This window comes from Nannobrachium achirus (assembly GCF_963921795.1).
Source record: "Nannobrachium achirus genome assembly, chromosome: 9".
Taxonomy (NCBI): domain Eukaryota; kingdom Metazoa; phylum Chordata; class Actinopteri; order Myctophiformes; family Myctophidae; genus Nannobrachium; species Nannobrachium achirus.
This window is the reverse complement of record NC_137818.1, coordinates 62956114-62972810: the sequence shown is the minus strand read 5'-3', so window position 1 is coordinate 62972810 and position 16697 is coordinate 62956114. Positions and strand designations below refer to the sequence as shown.

Below are 16697 nucleotides of genomic sequence, written 5' to 3'. Positions count from 1 at the left end.
AATCGCGTTTCAGAGAGAGAGAGAGAGAGTTCTGACGTTAATTCTGGAGAACAGATCTGCAAGCTCACAACGCCTCGCGCAAGACGCACATCGAGGTGTTGTCTGCGTGAAGATCTGCTGTTTAGACCTGGGCCGGAATGTGAAGGTAGTAACACAACATATCGTTACCCATCGAATTCCGTCCCTGGATCCATGACGCCAGGCCCCACACACAGTAATGGAGTAACACATTTGCTCGGACATCATCTCATGCAGTGCTGCCTCCTGAACGTATTTTGCAAAGCTCCCTATGTTTCCCTCATTTCATTCTGGTAGGTAAAGTACCATCTTAATTCACGCTCTACCTCATAACAACTGGCTTTAATAAATGCACAATGTCATGATGTTGTCTAATCTAGGAGCACACATAATTCACGCTGTCGCTGACGTTAAAATAACGTGTAATAAAGTTCAATTGATTCGAGTAACTGTCTGTAAAGCAGACAGTACTGTGTGCACTACGTTTGCCTCCAAATTGTATATGGGTGTACTTTGACTACACTAGAATTATTTGAAAACTGGAACTCCAATTGGGAACTGGAATTGGGAACTCCACCACTTTTTATGTTCATATAATTGGTCCTCACTCCAAAATAGTAAATAAATATTCTTTTTTTTTTTTTCATCTTGTGACACCATCGACGGAACTTCCCACAGCTTTCCTAGGAGACTTGGACTGAGTAGAAAAAAATTGTGATATTTTTTCATGAACATTAGGACCTATATGAAGACAGGTTGAAAAGTGGTGAACTACTCCTTTCCTTAAGTGTACTTTGCTAATATAAATGATTATATTATTATAATATATATTTGTCCACTTTTATAGCCTTATTTTTTACCTACAGTAGCCTATTTGAAAATTAAAAATGGATTAAGAGTCTGCTAACTGCCAGAATTGAAAATTGTAAAATAGCCACCTACAAGCTCACACAAATTAAGTATGATACTTTTGACCCTTTATCCAAGCACATTTTGAATTCATGGCTCTTGAAAAAACATTTTTTTGATGCTGCTGCGTTTGATACTTTACTTACTATTTTTACCTACTACCTGCTCGCACTGTCCTGCCCTGCCAATACATAGGCCTATATTGCATTTTTGTCAAATCTTTATAACACGCCAGAGTATATTCCTTAACTCTTGCCCCATTACCCTCCCCCTATTCATTGTTGGTGTACTCTATGGGGAAACCACTGTTTGTTTACTCTCTCCCTCCCCCGTGCAGCTGGGCATTGTGTGTCTGTTGTAAAAATTCCTACCCCCAAGCCAGGGTATACTGCACTTCACTATCCTAGCACAGTAAACAATCCACCCATGTTAAAACAACTACACTGCAGTTAGTTAGCTGCATTAGTATACAGATCCTTCTCGAAAAATTAGAATATTGTGTGAAAAAGCATTGCAGATGCCATAGCACCCCAAATCATAACTGACTTTGAAAACTTCCCAAGCAACTCTGACTTCAGAAGGTTGACATTTCTTTAGTATACATCCTTGTTTTGAGCGGTCTCAAAATTTTAACAAAAAAAGGTTTTGGAATAATTCACTGAATGTCCAATGTATCTAGAATGTATGAAAGTTTCGAGAAATATACAGTGATGTCATTACGTGCGCATCCCGCATCAAAAACTCATTCAAGTCGCCCAGGGACTCATTCATGTCATGGTCCTGGGGTCCCGGGGATGCGCCTCCATTGGAGTCCATGTTAAAATAATTTACTTCTTCTACTTAAGTTGCTATATTGTTAGTTTAATTCGTTTTTTAATGTATTGTGTAAGATAAACACTGTAAATATTTATTATCAGTTAAACCTGGAACAGCTAAAAACTATTTTCACTAGTGGTTCTCAAAGTGGGGTCCTGGGTCCTTGAGGGAGTTCCAGGGGGTCCCCAGATAAATGATAGTTAGGAACCAAATAGAGCTTTATGGGTCTGTAACTCGGTGAACAAATGGAACCAAATGGACCTGTTCCATTTGTACTCTAGTATTTTAACATTTAACATAAATTGGGGTCCCAGTGATATAAATATAATTAAATGGGTGTCTGTAGCCTAGTGTATTTAGAAATCCTAGTTCTAAGTTCAAACATTAGCCAAATTGTAAAATAAATATAAGAAATAGGCAAACATTTTGAAAATAGCCGATCTACAAGCTCACAGCGCTCGAAAACATTTTATTGAGGACTCATAAAACTTTTCTGGGACCCATTTGAATGACCACCTGTGGGTCCCGGGACCCATTACATTGAAAACCTAGTAACATCACTGAATATATGAAAGTTTCAAGAAAATTTACTTTTACACAATATTCTAATTTTTCGAGAAGGATCTGTATAGTCTGGCCAAGCCAGGCTAATACAGCACTGTATGTAAGGCATCCCACAACATGTATATTGCACTGTATGTAATATACATTAAACAATACATTTACTGCAATGCCATTCAGACTGATCAACTTAACTAAGGACTTGTGTGCCCCCTCCCAAATTACAATGTCTCACTCTACTCTAATACTGTTTTTTCTTCCAACAACATGTTTTCCCATTGCACATCACATCACCTCCTCGACACAGACAACAACACCTTTTGCAACGTCATATACCACGACTGTCATGAAACGGAAAAGGGCTTTATTGTGTGCAAGACGCAAGCGTCCACGCTTGCCACAAACATCAGGTAATGCACTACTCGATTTCTCTCTACATATGTTTGAGTCTCTGCGCTCATCTTTTGCACTTCCTCTGTTGTTGGATGCATTCAACGCCACAGAACCATGTGCATCAATACATTTTATGGCACTTGCAAAATATTAACACACATTATTTTCTGTTTTACACAAAGAAGCCCAATCCACTACATGACTATGTGATTGTCTTCACCTTAGTTTAGCTCATGCATAGCAGCTGTACTGTAACAGATTATTTGCATCTTTTAACACAATCACATTAAACAACACAGCCAGACACAGCTTTAGGTCAGACTGAGCACATTTATCCAGCTATTAACGTCATATACTGTACATGTCACTTCACTTCTCAGCTGAACACCATGATGTTGCTGCACAATCCATGGCACAGAACCCTTCATTGCAGCTGCCTGACAGAATGGGTAATGACATATGTTGTTCTCTCAACCTTCAGGCATTGTGTCCACTAAACTCGCAACAAAAACTTGCATAAAGAAGTATTGTGTGTGTGTGTGTGTGTGTGTGTGTGTGTGTGTGTGTGTGTGTGTGTGTGTGTGTGTGTGTGTGTGTGTGTGTGTGTGTGTGTGTGTGTGCAGCAGGCTGGAGAAAAACACCACCCATTACTTCTTACATGTCATTTACTACACTGATATATTCACATTTCACCATCAAAACAAACGGACCACCACGCATTAGTTCTGACATATACGGTATTACATAATATATTACATTATGTCATTACTTCGCATTAACTACCTCATATCCAACTTTCTTCATTTTACAGCTCCACGTTGTGCAAAGAGGCGCCTGACACGTGAGCGGACACGGTATAATAACTCAGGTACAATAACTACTCATGTTTTTTTATATAATTTCAATAGTGGATATGCAGCTTCACGTGCATTACATTCTGACTGAATACATTTATTCTGTTATTAACGTGATATACAATTATACCTGCCACATCACTTCTCAGCTAAACATCTTCAAAACAAGGAGAAAAAAAACCAGAAAGCGAGACAGTGTCGCCAATTGGAGACTCCAGAGGAGAAAGGTAATGATGCCTTCCCTGTAATACCTTATAGTCACTACAATCACGTATTCGCAATTACTACATCAATACAAACAAAGCACCACACATAATTTTTTAGATATATTAATTTCATATGTCATTACTTTTCATTATCTATCCTCATATCCTTCTCAGCTCAACGTTGTGCAAAGAGGCGCCTGACACGTAAGCGGACATGGTCATTAGAAACACCTCACACCTCAGGTACAATAACTACTCATGCTTTTCTATTTATGTTGCATTGAATATAAAAACACAATGCTCATTTATGACATAAATTACAGATCTACCTCGACTGTCTTTATTTCTTAGCTGGACTTTTATATACTTAGCTGAATAAAAAAAAACACATTGCTCATTTATGATAAATTACATACCGTTGTCTCTGGTTGACTTTGTCACATTTCACTCAGGTTTTTTCATCTCACACACTTATGTCTTGCAATGTAGTTTCAAATACAGCCACGGGGTGGTGCTTAGGAGTCAGCAGGATATAGAATATATGGAATGGAAAGTAAATAAAAATGTTAATCAGAAACAGTTTGGTTTGTTCTTTCCCCACTACAGTCATGCAATTTAGCTAAATTATGTTTTAATTAAGATTTTAAAACATATTGTCTTAAAATGTCAAACCTTCTTATGTTCAATCACAATCAGAATGGGTTTCTTACCTATATATAAGACTACATTTTAGGCTACTGATTATAGAGTTGCTAAATGGACCCTTATAGATCTTAACGGTAAGCCTAAGTATTGTGTGACAGGAAATGGGGGAGAGATGGGGAATGACATGGAGCAAAGGTTATCTGGATCAGAAATCGAACCAGGGACACCATCAGGCATCAATGCCTACGTGGTATGTGCCTAGACCAGTAGGCCAGCAGGCACCCCATAAACTGTGTAGAAGTACTATGTTAAGTAGAAGTCAGCCACCCCTCAGTACATACTGCTTCCTTCTGGCCTTCATGCACCTGAAAGTTCCAGGGGCCACAACAAACAGGCATGAGTTCTGTTTTGTTCCTGCATCTATACAGGCTTTAAATGCCGATGAGAGGATGTAATCTGTTGCTTCTTGTGCGATTTAACTAATACGTTTTGAATTGTTATGAATTTCAATGTTACTTGTGAATTGTAATGCTACTATAGACAACATGCCTGGCCACGCCCCCTACTTCCGACCGGAAGCCCTTTTTTGGGCTTGATCGTAGCGCGATTTCCTGTTTACGTTCATCTGATCTGATTCTCCTCTTAACTAATGAGACGGGATTGTTTTACTTTGTAATTTTACTTTGTAACTTATGTTAACAATGTCACTTAATGGCAACACTCATCCACTCTGCTGATAAATAAATGAGTTGTGACGATACACACCTGTTCTGCCATCATTCAATGTTATGAGTTGGAGGGAAAAAAAAGAGATCTCAATTGAAACAATTGCCATAGGCTTTCTTGGGCGTATGCTTTTAGTTGACCTTGTACTAGTGTACTGTCATGAAACTACCTTTTTTCATATGCAAACTTCTTAAAAAATAACGCTATTTAAATTGTTTCAAAAGCTTTATACCCTGTATATATATATATAAAATGTCACAATGCGACATAGCTTTTTACACAATGCTGTACTCCCTCCAACTGCATGTCATATTATATGTTCGCCATTTTAAACTGTTTTTATTTTATTTGACACTTGCTTTGGCAATATAAACATGTCTTCTCATGCCAATAAAGCTCCTTTGAATTGAATTGATATAGGCCTACAAATAAACAGATTTGTGTATTTGAAAGCAAGCATTGAACCTAATCAGTATTTCATGGAAGCGAATGTTGTATGATTTCTAGCTAGCAAACCTTTTCCCTTCAGAACGCTGGTTGATCATGTCAAACGTTGTCATCTCCATTCTCCTCTGTTCTGGGATGAAGTCACAGTTGGCTTGTGTTGTGTGATATGCATTAATGTTTTTACAAATAGGCCTGTCAACAACTCAACCCACTCCAGAATAGACATAATACACATTAGCCCACCTATTATGTGCATCCTATGCTGTGTTCATTTCACTATATCACTGTAAATCATCGATTTAATCCTAATCAAGGCAATATAAATATCCATTCATATTTAATGCTCATTTAATCATTAAATCCTAAACTGTCACGTCAAAACAATGAATACATTTGGCTTTAATAGATACAAAAACAAACTGGATTAATTGAAAATGACAAGTGTTTAAAAGCATTCCTTCAAAGCATCATTGGGAACATTCCTTATCTCAATAACACAATATACAGTACAACATTTGAAACCCTCAACAGTAAAAAAAAAAAAAGGCATGGACAAGTCAAAGAAAAGTGTGTATAAATATTTTATTGCAATAAATATGATGAGGAGACCCTCACATCTGGCTTCATTGGTCCTGGACGTACAGTACAGGTCTGAAAGACAGAAAACAATTGCATTCACAGATACAACACAACAGCGAAGAGCTTGTATTTCAATTATAATCAATGTTGTGTTGTCACAAGTGAAAATAACTTGTACTTAGTTGTAACAAGAGTAGTCCCCATACAGTAAAAGATCGTAGCTAACAAGGCTAATTAGCTAGCATGAGAGTTTTACCTTGTTGTTGTTGTTGTTGTTGTTGTGAGTCGTGCTGCTTCTCTGGGGAGTTTGCTGAGTTTAGGATATGTTAAGGATGTCATCAATACTATTAACTGGTGTAGATAGAATAAAAACATCGAAGATAGCGGTGCGCTTGCATATCAAGAGACCATGACCGCAGTCACCGCACCATCTGACAGCTGGAAAAAAAAACCTCCGTTGGTTTAACCCTTTCAGTTCATTGTCATAATCTTTTACTGCAGCGCTGGGCAGTGTTGCCAAAATTTGTGAGAGAAATAAGCCAAACAAGCCAACTCTTGCAATATAAATAAGCAAAAAAAACAAGATAGTTTAGGTAAATAAATTGACTTGGCAACACGTTTATATGCATGCCTGACAGAGAGAACCCGGAAGTTCCCTTTCGACTTGGGGGCGGGGCGTCCCTCCTGCAATCGGCCAGGAATGTTGTCTATAGGCCCTGCCTGGCCAATTAGATCACTGCTATTTTACTTAGCTAGGCATTGCTTGGGTTAACTGCAGAACTGCTATCCTGATTTTACCGTTCTGTTTTTATGTCTTCCATGTCTTGTTTTCGCCACTAGGGGGACAAGTCTTATTTGACTGGGTTCCCCAATTTATATGTAATAAAGTGCTGTGCTTATCTATAAAATCACCTTAGGCCAATTTATAAATATGCCCCTCTGCTTTACCCGGAATGCCCGTTGCCACATTTTTACAAAATTAAAACATCTATTTATTGCCAACACTCATTGCCCCATATTTACACACACACTTTTTTCAATAAGATTTTCACTCCTTCAATACTTTGTCCTTAACCTGACTGCGCCAGATGGTGGCAGCAGTGCTTATGCCTGGCTGCATACCGCTCTGCTTACCATCATCTGGGATTGCTCGGGCAGACCCGATGTAAGGGGCGGGCCATTTTTTCAAATTCTTTAGCAGGTGATTGGATGGGGCCGTCTCTCTATCACAGTCTGGGAGTGCCAACTCCAACCACTCACATTGGCCTGTCTGCATGACGTTACACCCAGACGGGTTTCCACGTGGTCTGCAATCAGACTCTATTGGCTCAGAGCCTGCCCGTAGCTGCCGCTGATTCGTCCGGCCCGGGACTTAACGAGTGTTATCAACTCTCCCCGCCCTACTGCCACCATCTGGCGCAGTCAGGTTACTTTGTCCTAGAAAGACCTGTGGAAAAGAACACAGTAACACACCACACTGATATTTTCGATTAAAGTAAAATTATCCTACTTCTAAGCTGGTGATGTCACCAAGCAGTGTTTCAAATTGCATAAAGATAGCGGATTAGTAGGTAGGTGGTGTTATGAGTAAACATACTGTTTGAACTACTTCAAACATTTCCCATACTAGTCAATAAAATGTTCAGAAATACATTGGTTTCTTCTGTTTAAAAACAAATCCACAAGCTGCTAATCATTGCCCAATTACCACAGTAAATGAAGAAACACATCTGGTTCGGGTTAAAATTTTATTTTTGCATTTTTTTTAGAACATGTAGCAAAAAAAGTATGCATGTCATTTGGCCTACTTCGTGTAAGGCACCATCTTAGAAGAAGAAGTTACTCATTCAAAGCCAACTTTGTTTTGCAATACATTTAATTTAACTTAAACTAGAAAAATAAATACATCTTGCATTGTTAATTTAGTTTGTAATTTTAACTAAGATTACATTTAAAACATAACATGTTACCTCCACGTTCCTTTACATATGTTGAAATAATGTATTTCTTTAATATTTAGCCTATAGCCTACATCCCAGTCTCCACCCTTTGCAGGTTCTGTTTCAAGGCAAAAGAGATCACATAAGAAAACAAAAGCATCTGGGGACCTTTATCAGAAAACAAATGGATGAGCTGAGACTGCAACTCAAAGGACCAGGAGAATCAGCAACTGCTAGAAGAAAATGTGCGCCTAAAAGCGCTTAACGTCACGCTGCCTTTGACAGACGAGTCTGTGCCCCTAAGCTAGATGTGGAATAGATATTCCAAGACCCAAATCTAGAGTGAACATTTTTAACTCAAATCTTTGCTTCTGGGGGGTCCCTGGAACAAAATATTTTGCAATGGGGGTCTGCGGCCACATACCGGCGGACTCCCATCTCAAAATATTTAGTTCCAGGGGCCCCCAGAAAGCAAAGATTTGAGTTAAAAATGTTCACTCTAGAGTTGGGTTGTGGAATATCTATTCTGCATCTAGCTTAGGGGCCCCCCAAACATTAATCACCAATGCACCACTGAATGTTACAAAGAAAAATCATATGTAAAGTATAGGCATATAGGCTTATTTAAACAAAAATCATTTAAGCAAGCATGTAAAAGAATAGATATGGTAGACATAAAAAAGAAAAAAAGAACTGTAGGCTTGTAGTCTATTGCCTCTTTCTGTGACTTTTCCTCTGTACGGAGGTACTCGTTCACCTTATCGATAACTTTCTTTGTATTGGCCTTCTGGTCGCCTGGAAATTCCAGCTCCACCTGCATGAGAATAAAATCCTTCAGGTTCTGTGGGAGCTCCATCTTCATTTTGGAACCATCCCAGTTTACAATGGAGGTCCATTTCCTATAAAGCCCGTATCAGAGTCGGGTCCGCGAGTGCCGTGTAGTCTTTTTGAGTCATAAAACTACAACGTTAACGCTCAAAAAGACTACACGGCACTACACCTAGCCTTCCACCGCGGACCCGACTCTGATACGGGCTTAAGTCTGTACAGACACAGCATGTATAAATAAGTTATTCCCAAATGTGCCCGCATCGTTCTTGCTTTTTTTGCAAGTCTGCTCGTCTGCCCCTGCACCGCGTTCACGTGTCTCGTCGGACAGCGTGACATTTAGCGCTCTTAGGCGCATGTTTTCTTAAACAGTTCTTTTAACTCCAGTAGCTGAACATTGGCTGGCTGCTTCACACCTCGAGCTATTTCTGTACCCTGAAATACAGAACAGAAAATGGTCAGTGATGTCCCTAGTGTAGAATACACAAATAAAAATGCCTTATAGTAGCCAGCTTTAGAGGTGGGACGTTTGTGAACGAATCGAGTCTTTTGAACGGCTCTTTGAAATGAACGATAGGATTCGGTTCACAGTAGGGAGCCGTTCCTTTCTAATGAACAGTGGTGGGAAAAGTACTCAATTTCTTTACTTAAGTAAAAATATCAATACTGCAATCAAGTAGAAGTTTGGAATGTTAATGTAATTACTTGAGTAAAAGTAAAAAAGTATTGGCATCAAAATGTACTCTGTTGCAATATTAGAACGTACTGCAGAATGTAGAAAAATCATTTGAAAATAGCCGATCTACAAGCTCACAATGCGTCGCAACGTGACACGTTGTGAGCTTGTAGATCGGCTATTTTCAAATGGCAGGTATGTAACCTATGTATGTCAGAAATAAATGTATATACGGTTGAAGTTATTAGCTTTCATATTTATCATTAAACTCACCGCTCGTTTCTGAACCAGTCGCTTGCGTGCTGGGGCCTTGGGGACTTCTGGCAAAGTGGCTGTTGAAGGTGAAGCCACTGGCCTACCCTGAAATACAGAACAGAACAGATATAAAATAAATAGACTAAACCCATACATACCTCCCCTGTTCCACTGTAAATATCTGCTATTTCTTTCTATTTTATTTACCTGTTATGTCTCCTTTATGACTGATTTGGTTATTGATGATATCCTATGCAAAGTACTGTGATGTCGTCTGTCTTTCAATGTTATGAGATAGGCTACATAAAGTGGTCCCTGTGTAAATATGCTGAAAAGCTGAACTAGGATCTCCTTTTAGTTGACCTTGTACCAGGGATTTGTACCGTCATGAAACTGCACTTTTTGCTATGCAACCTTCCATAAATAAATATTTCACTTTAAAAAAAAACGTTGGTCATTTTATCGTCTAATCAGGCTTTTGGGAACACCCAGGACCCCTATAACTTCAAACTCCATTTTAACCACGATAGATTCAATGAAAACAACTGTAATTTTTTCTGGTGATTCCCAACACCCTCCAAATACTCACGTATTTGGAGGCCGTTTTTTCAATAACCTTTTTCATTTATTTTTTATAATCTTTTATTGTATTTCATAAGTTTCATTTGACCAAAAGATTAATAGAATGAAAAATGTTATCGGCGGGTTTCAGGAGTTACCAGAAAAAGGACAGGTGTTTTCTATGAATCTATCATAGTTAAAATGGAGTTTGAAGTAATAATGGGTTTGTATAGGAAGGTCCTGGAACTGGAAGGGGGGAAAAGGCATGGGGGGAAATGAATATCAAATATCTAAATACTGAATGAAGAAATTCAAACACTGTCCTGGGTGTTCCCAAAAGCCCGATTAGACGATTAAGTGAAGTATCCCTTTAAGTAAAAGTATTAATACTGCATTATAGAAATACTATATCCAGAGTAACAGTATGAAAGTGTTGGTATCAAAATGTACTTAAAGTACCAAAAGTATAGGCTAAATGTTTGAAAATAGCTGACGCATTGTGAGCTTGTAGATCGGCCATTTTCAAGGAATAGAGCTAATTTAAAGGTGGTTAATGTGTGTTTTATAATATTCTAATTTATATCTGAAAAGTATCTAGTAAAGTGTTCAAACGCATGTTGTGCAGTAAAAGTACAGTATTTGGAGTATTGGAAATACTCAAGTAAAGTAAATGTACTTGTAATAGACTTTGAAAGTGAAATATCCCTTTAAATACTGTAGTGCTGTCTGCGGAGATGCGGTCTCCTTTCGCCTAGCCTGGCTTGGCCAGACTATATTATACTAATGCAGCTAAAACTGCATCCCCGCCTTGTTTTAACATGACTTTCCTAATCTCTCGCATCTCCGTCCTGGGTAGGCAAAGCGGACGTTTCCTCTGAGGACCATCAATATGGAGCAAACTCTAAGCCACCACAAACTCAAAGAAGAAAACAAAAAGGTAAAAACTTCAGAAGAGCATGTACATCGCCACAACAACTCACAGAAATAGTGGACTTTCAAACACCTGCAATGGATTCATGTCAAATATACTCAAAACAAGTCAGCCAGAGGCACTCTTCATGAGTTTTTTAGATTCCATCTACAGGGGGCACGGTGGCGCAGTGGTTAGCGCTTCGCCTCACAGCTAGAAGGTCCTGGGTTCGATTTCCGCCGGGGGACGCTGTGGGCACTGGGGGCGTGTTCCTCCCTCCGCATCATCAGCGCCCACACCCTAGGTGGGGTATGTCTCCTAGGGTTGAATAACGTGTTCCTTCCATGCGCTACGTCCAAACCAGGGAAATCTCCACTGTCAGGTGAAAAGAAGCAACTTGGGCTCCTCATGCATAGAAGGAAGCATGAGGTCAGTCCGTTGTCTCCCCAGGCGCGTAAGAGGGAGAGCAGAGCCCAGGATTACATAGGCAATTGTGAAAAATGGGTTACAAAATCATGGGATAAAAATTAAAGTAAAAAAAAAATGATTCCATCTACAACAGAGAACCAACAACTTTAACACCCTTCTCAGGTCTGGGAAACTTGCACAAGAATACTTATATGATCAATACTCCAAAATAGAAAGTGGCCGGATGAACTACTACAGGAGTAGGGAACTACAGGACAAGTACAGGGCCCACCAGTATTCAGGTCTGTCTGATCATGCCATAAATACACAGCAAGCACGACCAGGACAGACTGAGACAACCAGGATAGATAATTCTGCCAGCCTCACACACTGGTAGCCCCAGATGGGCAAGCACTTTCTAGATGCCCTTGCCATAGCAGCCAGATACAGAAAGTTTGACCTCTTCACCACCATTACGGCAAACTCCAACAGTGAAGGTGTACTCATTAACATCTTTCCAGGACAGAAGCCCTTTGACAGACCAGACATTGATAACAAAGTCTTCAAAAGGAGTGTGGAGAGCTCCTTCATTACATAAAGCTGGGAGTCTTTGGGAAGATGAAGGCTAGGAAGTAGGAATAGGATACACACTGTGGAAGGGCAGATGAGGACGGAAACAGGCCCACATACTGCTACTCCTACATGAGATTTTGACTGTAGATATAGATAAAATTATTAGAGCAGACATACATGACAAAGAAAATGAGCCAGAGCTGTATGAGCTGGTGTGTCAATCCATGCTACATGGAACCTGTGGCTCAACTTACACCGACTGCCCCTGCATGGTATCTGTACTAAGAAGTTCCCTAAAACTTGCTGTGCCAACACACGACTGCCTCATGATGGTCATGGCTACCTGTAGCCCCTCTCGGGACCCTGTTTACCTTTTTTTGTATTGCGGAAGACAGTAACATGTGTCCCTTGCTCCTTAGTTCACTCTCCCTGATACGCACGCCTACCACTGTCTGGTCTCGGACAAATATAACATCGCTCAGATGTAGAGAATCTTCAAAGAAACCAAGAACTGCACTAGGCTACCGCGAAAACATGTGCGAATCTGCGCTAATTGGGGTTGCCGTTAAGTGAAATTTAGCAGCTTTTTCCAAACTGTATCTCTCGATTCCCCATTGTGTCACATGTCCCACCTCCCCGCAGCGTGGTTGGCTAGCAGGTAGTAGCAGCGTGTCTCAGCGTGTCTCTGATAGATCAGAGGCAGGAATGTACATCCACAGAACAAGTACACCCCCACTAGTGGCTTACTAGTGACTAGTAAGCCACTAGCATGTCTCAGGGACCCCAATCCAACCCCTGATCCTGAGTTCCAAGCAGAGAGGCATTGGTGTCCCATTTTTATAGTTTATGGTAATACCTGGCCAGGGGATTGAACCCTGGCCTCCGAATATCAGGCCGGACACCCTAACCACAAGGCAACTGAGCTTGTTTGTTGATTAGGGCACATGCCATTTACCCTAATCAAACTTTGAGTAAGACAATCATTAAAATGCCTGAATTGTCATTTTATAAATGTAATAAGCAGACATACAAATATAGTGTACAGTATAACCTTGCTAATTGGTGGATGAACCTAGATCAATATGAAGAAAGAGGGACTTTGTAATTCCCAGACAACTTCTCTCTAACCATTCAACTATGGCTGTATGAACCATATAAGCTTACTATAGAGGGTATGCGTGTGACATCATCATCATACCCGGAAGTTATGCGGGAACGCCTACTGAGTCGCAAATACCTACTTTCTGGCCTTGACAACCCATACATCCAAACAGAAAAGTTCTATCTAATTGTATTAAACAACATTAGACAACGTTTTTCATCTATTAATTTTGAATCTGTGTTGTACTGCCTGCTTTGCTGATTCTTGTTTGATTTTGCTGATTCTTCTGTCAAGCACTTTGTGACTCTGTTCTTAAAAAGCGCTATACATATAAAGTTTATTATTATTATTATTAAACTCATTTTGCCACTCACTTTGCCCCTCGATTTGCCATTCAGTTTATGCATGCGCATACCCTCTATAGTTTACCCTATAGAACACAGCTTGCATACTATTTAAAACGTGTTTTTCATGAAAGATGTTTCTCTCCCCTCATTCTCTATCCCAGATGGATTTCCTTTCCAACTTCCAGTGAAGAAACCCTGCCACTGTGACCAGTGCGGAAAGTGTTTCAGGTATCCTGTGTGTTTAAAGCTTCACAAACGAATTCACACAGGAGAAAAACCCTACAACTGTGACCAGTGTGGTAAAAGGTTCAGACTAAAGCATTATCTAAAAGCACACCAGATGCTAATTCATGCTCGAGTGAGACCCTACCAATGTGATCAGTGTGGCAAAGAATTCGGCATGAAGCGCTATCTCATAATTCACCAGAGAATTCATACAGGAGAGAAACCATACCAGTGTGATCAATGTGGTAAAATGTTCAGTCATTCGGGCAGTTTCAAGTCACACCTACGAATTCACACGGGAGAAAAGCCCTACCAATGTGACCAATGTGGAAAGTGTTTCAATACTTCTCCGGACTTGAAGAGTCACAACCGAGTTCACACTGGAGAAAAACCCTACGTCTGTGTCCTGTGTGGAAAACGTTTCACTCTTTATGCTGGCTTAAAGACTCACCGCCGAACTCACACTGGAGTGAAGCCATTTAAATGTGTATGTGGAAAGAGTTTTGGATCTCGTTCAGAATTAAAACTTCATCAGCGTAACCATACATGAGAGAAACCTTTTGAATGCAAACAGTGTGGAAAAACGTTTAGAAAATTTTAAGTCTCATTTGTGCAACGCAACAGGACGAATCTTACAACCATGAACCATATTGAGAAAAACATTCATGCAAAGACTTACCTCAAGACAAGGGGAAATTTGAAAGAACAAAAATATTACTTTTATTTGGTGATACAAATGACTGAATTTGATCCCTCTTTTCTGTTCGTTTTTGTCCTGTTTTCTTCCCTGTTTTTAGGGGTCGATCAGGCTTTGGAGGTATGGAGGTGCCATACCTTTAGTACCATACTTATAGCGGTGCCTTATCTACTTTTCATTACATGAGGAAAAACATCCACTTAATTCCATTTCATGCCAGGAATGCTGGGTTCTCACCTGCATCACGATACACGTAGCAGCAAATTACTCATTCATTATTGGTACATGGATGAGCTCAATGAAATCATTCGTGAACTTGGATAAATACATTACCTGGAATGCTATTAATGTTTAAAATACCACTGCAAACTTGCAAAACATATTATTATACTTGATGCGGGGACCGTTTGGTTTCCTATCAGCATCACTTGTATCTGTCAACATCAAATGCATAATTTGTACATGGGTATGGTTAAACATTGACTTAACCCAGATTGCTATCAATGTTTACAATGTTAAAATACATCATAACCCATCTGTAGGATTAAGAAAATCCATACTCTACAATATCCTTATGTAGGCATGTAGTTAGTACTGTAGGTATGTTTGTATCTATACCTCCTTCTCTTGAGAGTTTTATGTATAAAAGGTTCAGGCCAAAGAGTTCAGCAGCCCGCGTTCATGCCTACATATGGAGATCTCTGTATCTGTCAGTCTTTGTCCTCTTAATGCCCATACATGGAGATCTTTGACATATATAGGCATACCCCCTTTGTGCCAATATTGAGATTGTTTTGTCTTGAGATTTGTTTCTGCCTGATGCCATGACGACACATCAAGGTTAGACGGCACACTCCATATGTGGGTGTAGCTGCATTGTGTACCCCTTATATGGTTATAGTTGAGTCATAGTGACTTCAGTGTGGAGCAAATAAATTACAGCAAAGTTGGGAATGTGTACTAATCATGGTGACTTAAAATAGCCTACATTGGATTACTATATAAAATCTTGGATATGTAACAGGGTACTAGATGGGCTAGTGCACATTTTTGTGACCGAAGGTCGCAGTTTACCATGAGAAACGTCACAGCTTGTCTGCGTGTAGACTGTCGTGTATACGGTCTAAGGGCAAACCCATAGACCGTAAAAATGTTCCCTGATGTCATCAATATTAATGATGCCCTGTTAGAGAGATCCCTGTGATGCCAGGGGAACAAATCCCTGTTATGCCCATATATGGGGATCCCTGATGTCCACAAACCCTGATATCCACATCCCTGATGTCCACATCACTGTGGCGTGACCTCGCCCTTTAGGGCCCTTTAGGGCGAGGTCGCTTGTCGCCCTGAGGCGTCTTACTAGTAACTATTTACCAGGGGGTATGAGTATTTTCCAATGTCTTGTCTTGTTAAATGTGAAGCTATTGACGTATCACAAAAAGAATGTGTGATAATGATATTACATTATGAAATGACTGTTAAATCAGGCAGGTTGTTTATTTAAAAAATAAAACCTGGTGTCAAGTTGCAGTACAGTAGGCCAAGTTTATACTCTTTTTATCATATCAATTTGTATTATTCTCTCTGTATAATAAAGTTCTTGTTGAATAACTGGGCTGTACTTCTGTATTTATTTTATGCATAAGTGTATTAAAGTTGTTTTATGTGTAGGCTACTTGTAACAGTATGACGCTAATTACACAATATTGCTTATATGGGTGACATGGTTTATAAAAATGCATTAGACTTAGAAGCCGCCAAGACCTCCAACAGAAGGCTGTGACCTCGAGTGAGTTGTGGAGTGGGCCGGCAGGTGAGAATTGTCATGGTCAGGCGGAAACCTTGTATCTCCAAGTTTCAAATTGGTATGTTATTTTGCAAAGCAAAGCCCTGCTTCATCATTCAAGGCCGTCGCACAAAAGTAGTGAAAACAGCAGATCTAGTGCGAGGCGTTGTGTGCATGTAGATCGGCTGAACGAACGGTTTTACAAGGTTTTCACCCGACAACGACTATATATATA

At 39.8% G+C, this 16697-nt stretch overlaps 1 protein-coding gene across 1 annotated transcript; it reads left to right on the top strand.

Moving 5' to 3' along the window:
- LOC308290584 (uncharacterized protein) lies at window positions 1-16213 on the top strand. The gene is made up of 8 exons (XM_080732488.1): window positions 1-311; window positions 2612-2714; window positions 3078-3146; window positions 3509-3565; window positions 3701-3778; window positions 3932-4000; window positions 11271-11351; window positions 13916-16213. Exons 2-8 carry the CDS (start codon window positions 2651-2653, stop codon window positions 14527-14529), a joined length of 1032 nt encoding a protein of 343 aa, XP_080588614.1. The 5' UTR covers window positions 1-311; window positions 2612-2650; the 3' UTR covers window positions 14530-16213.
- Window positions 16214-16697: the final 484 nt, after the last annotated feature.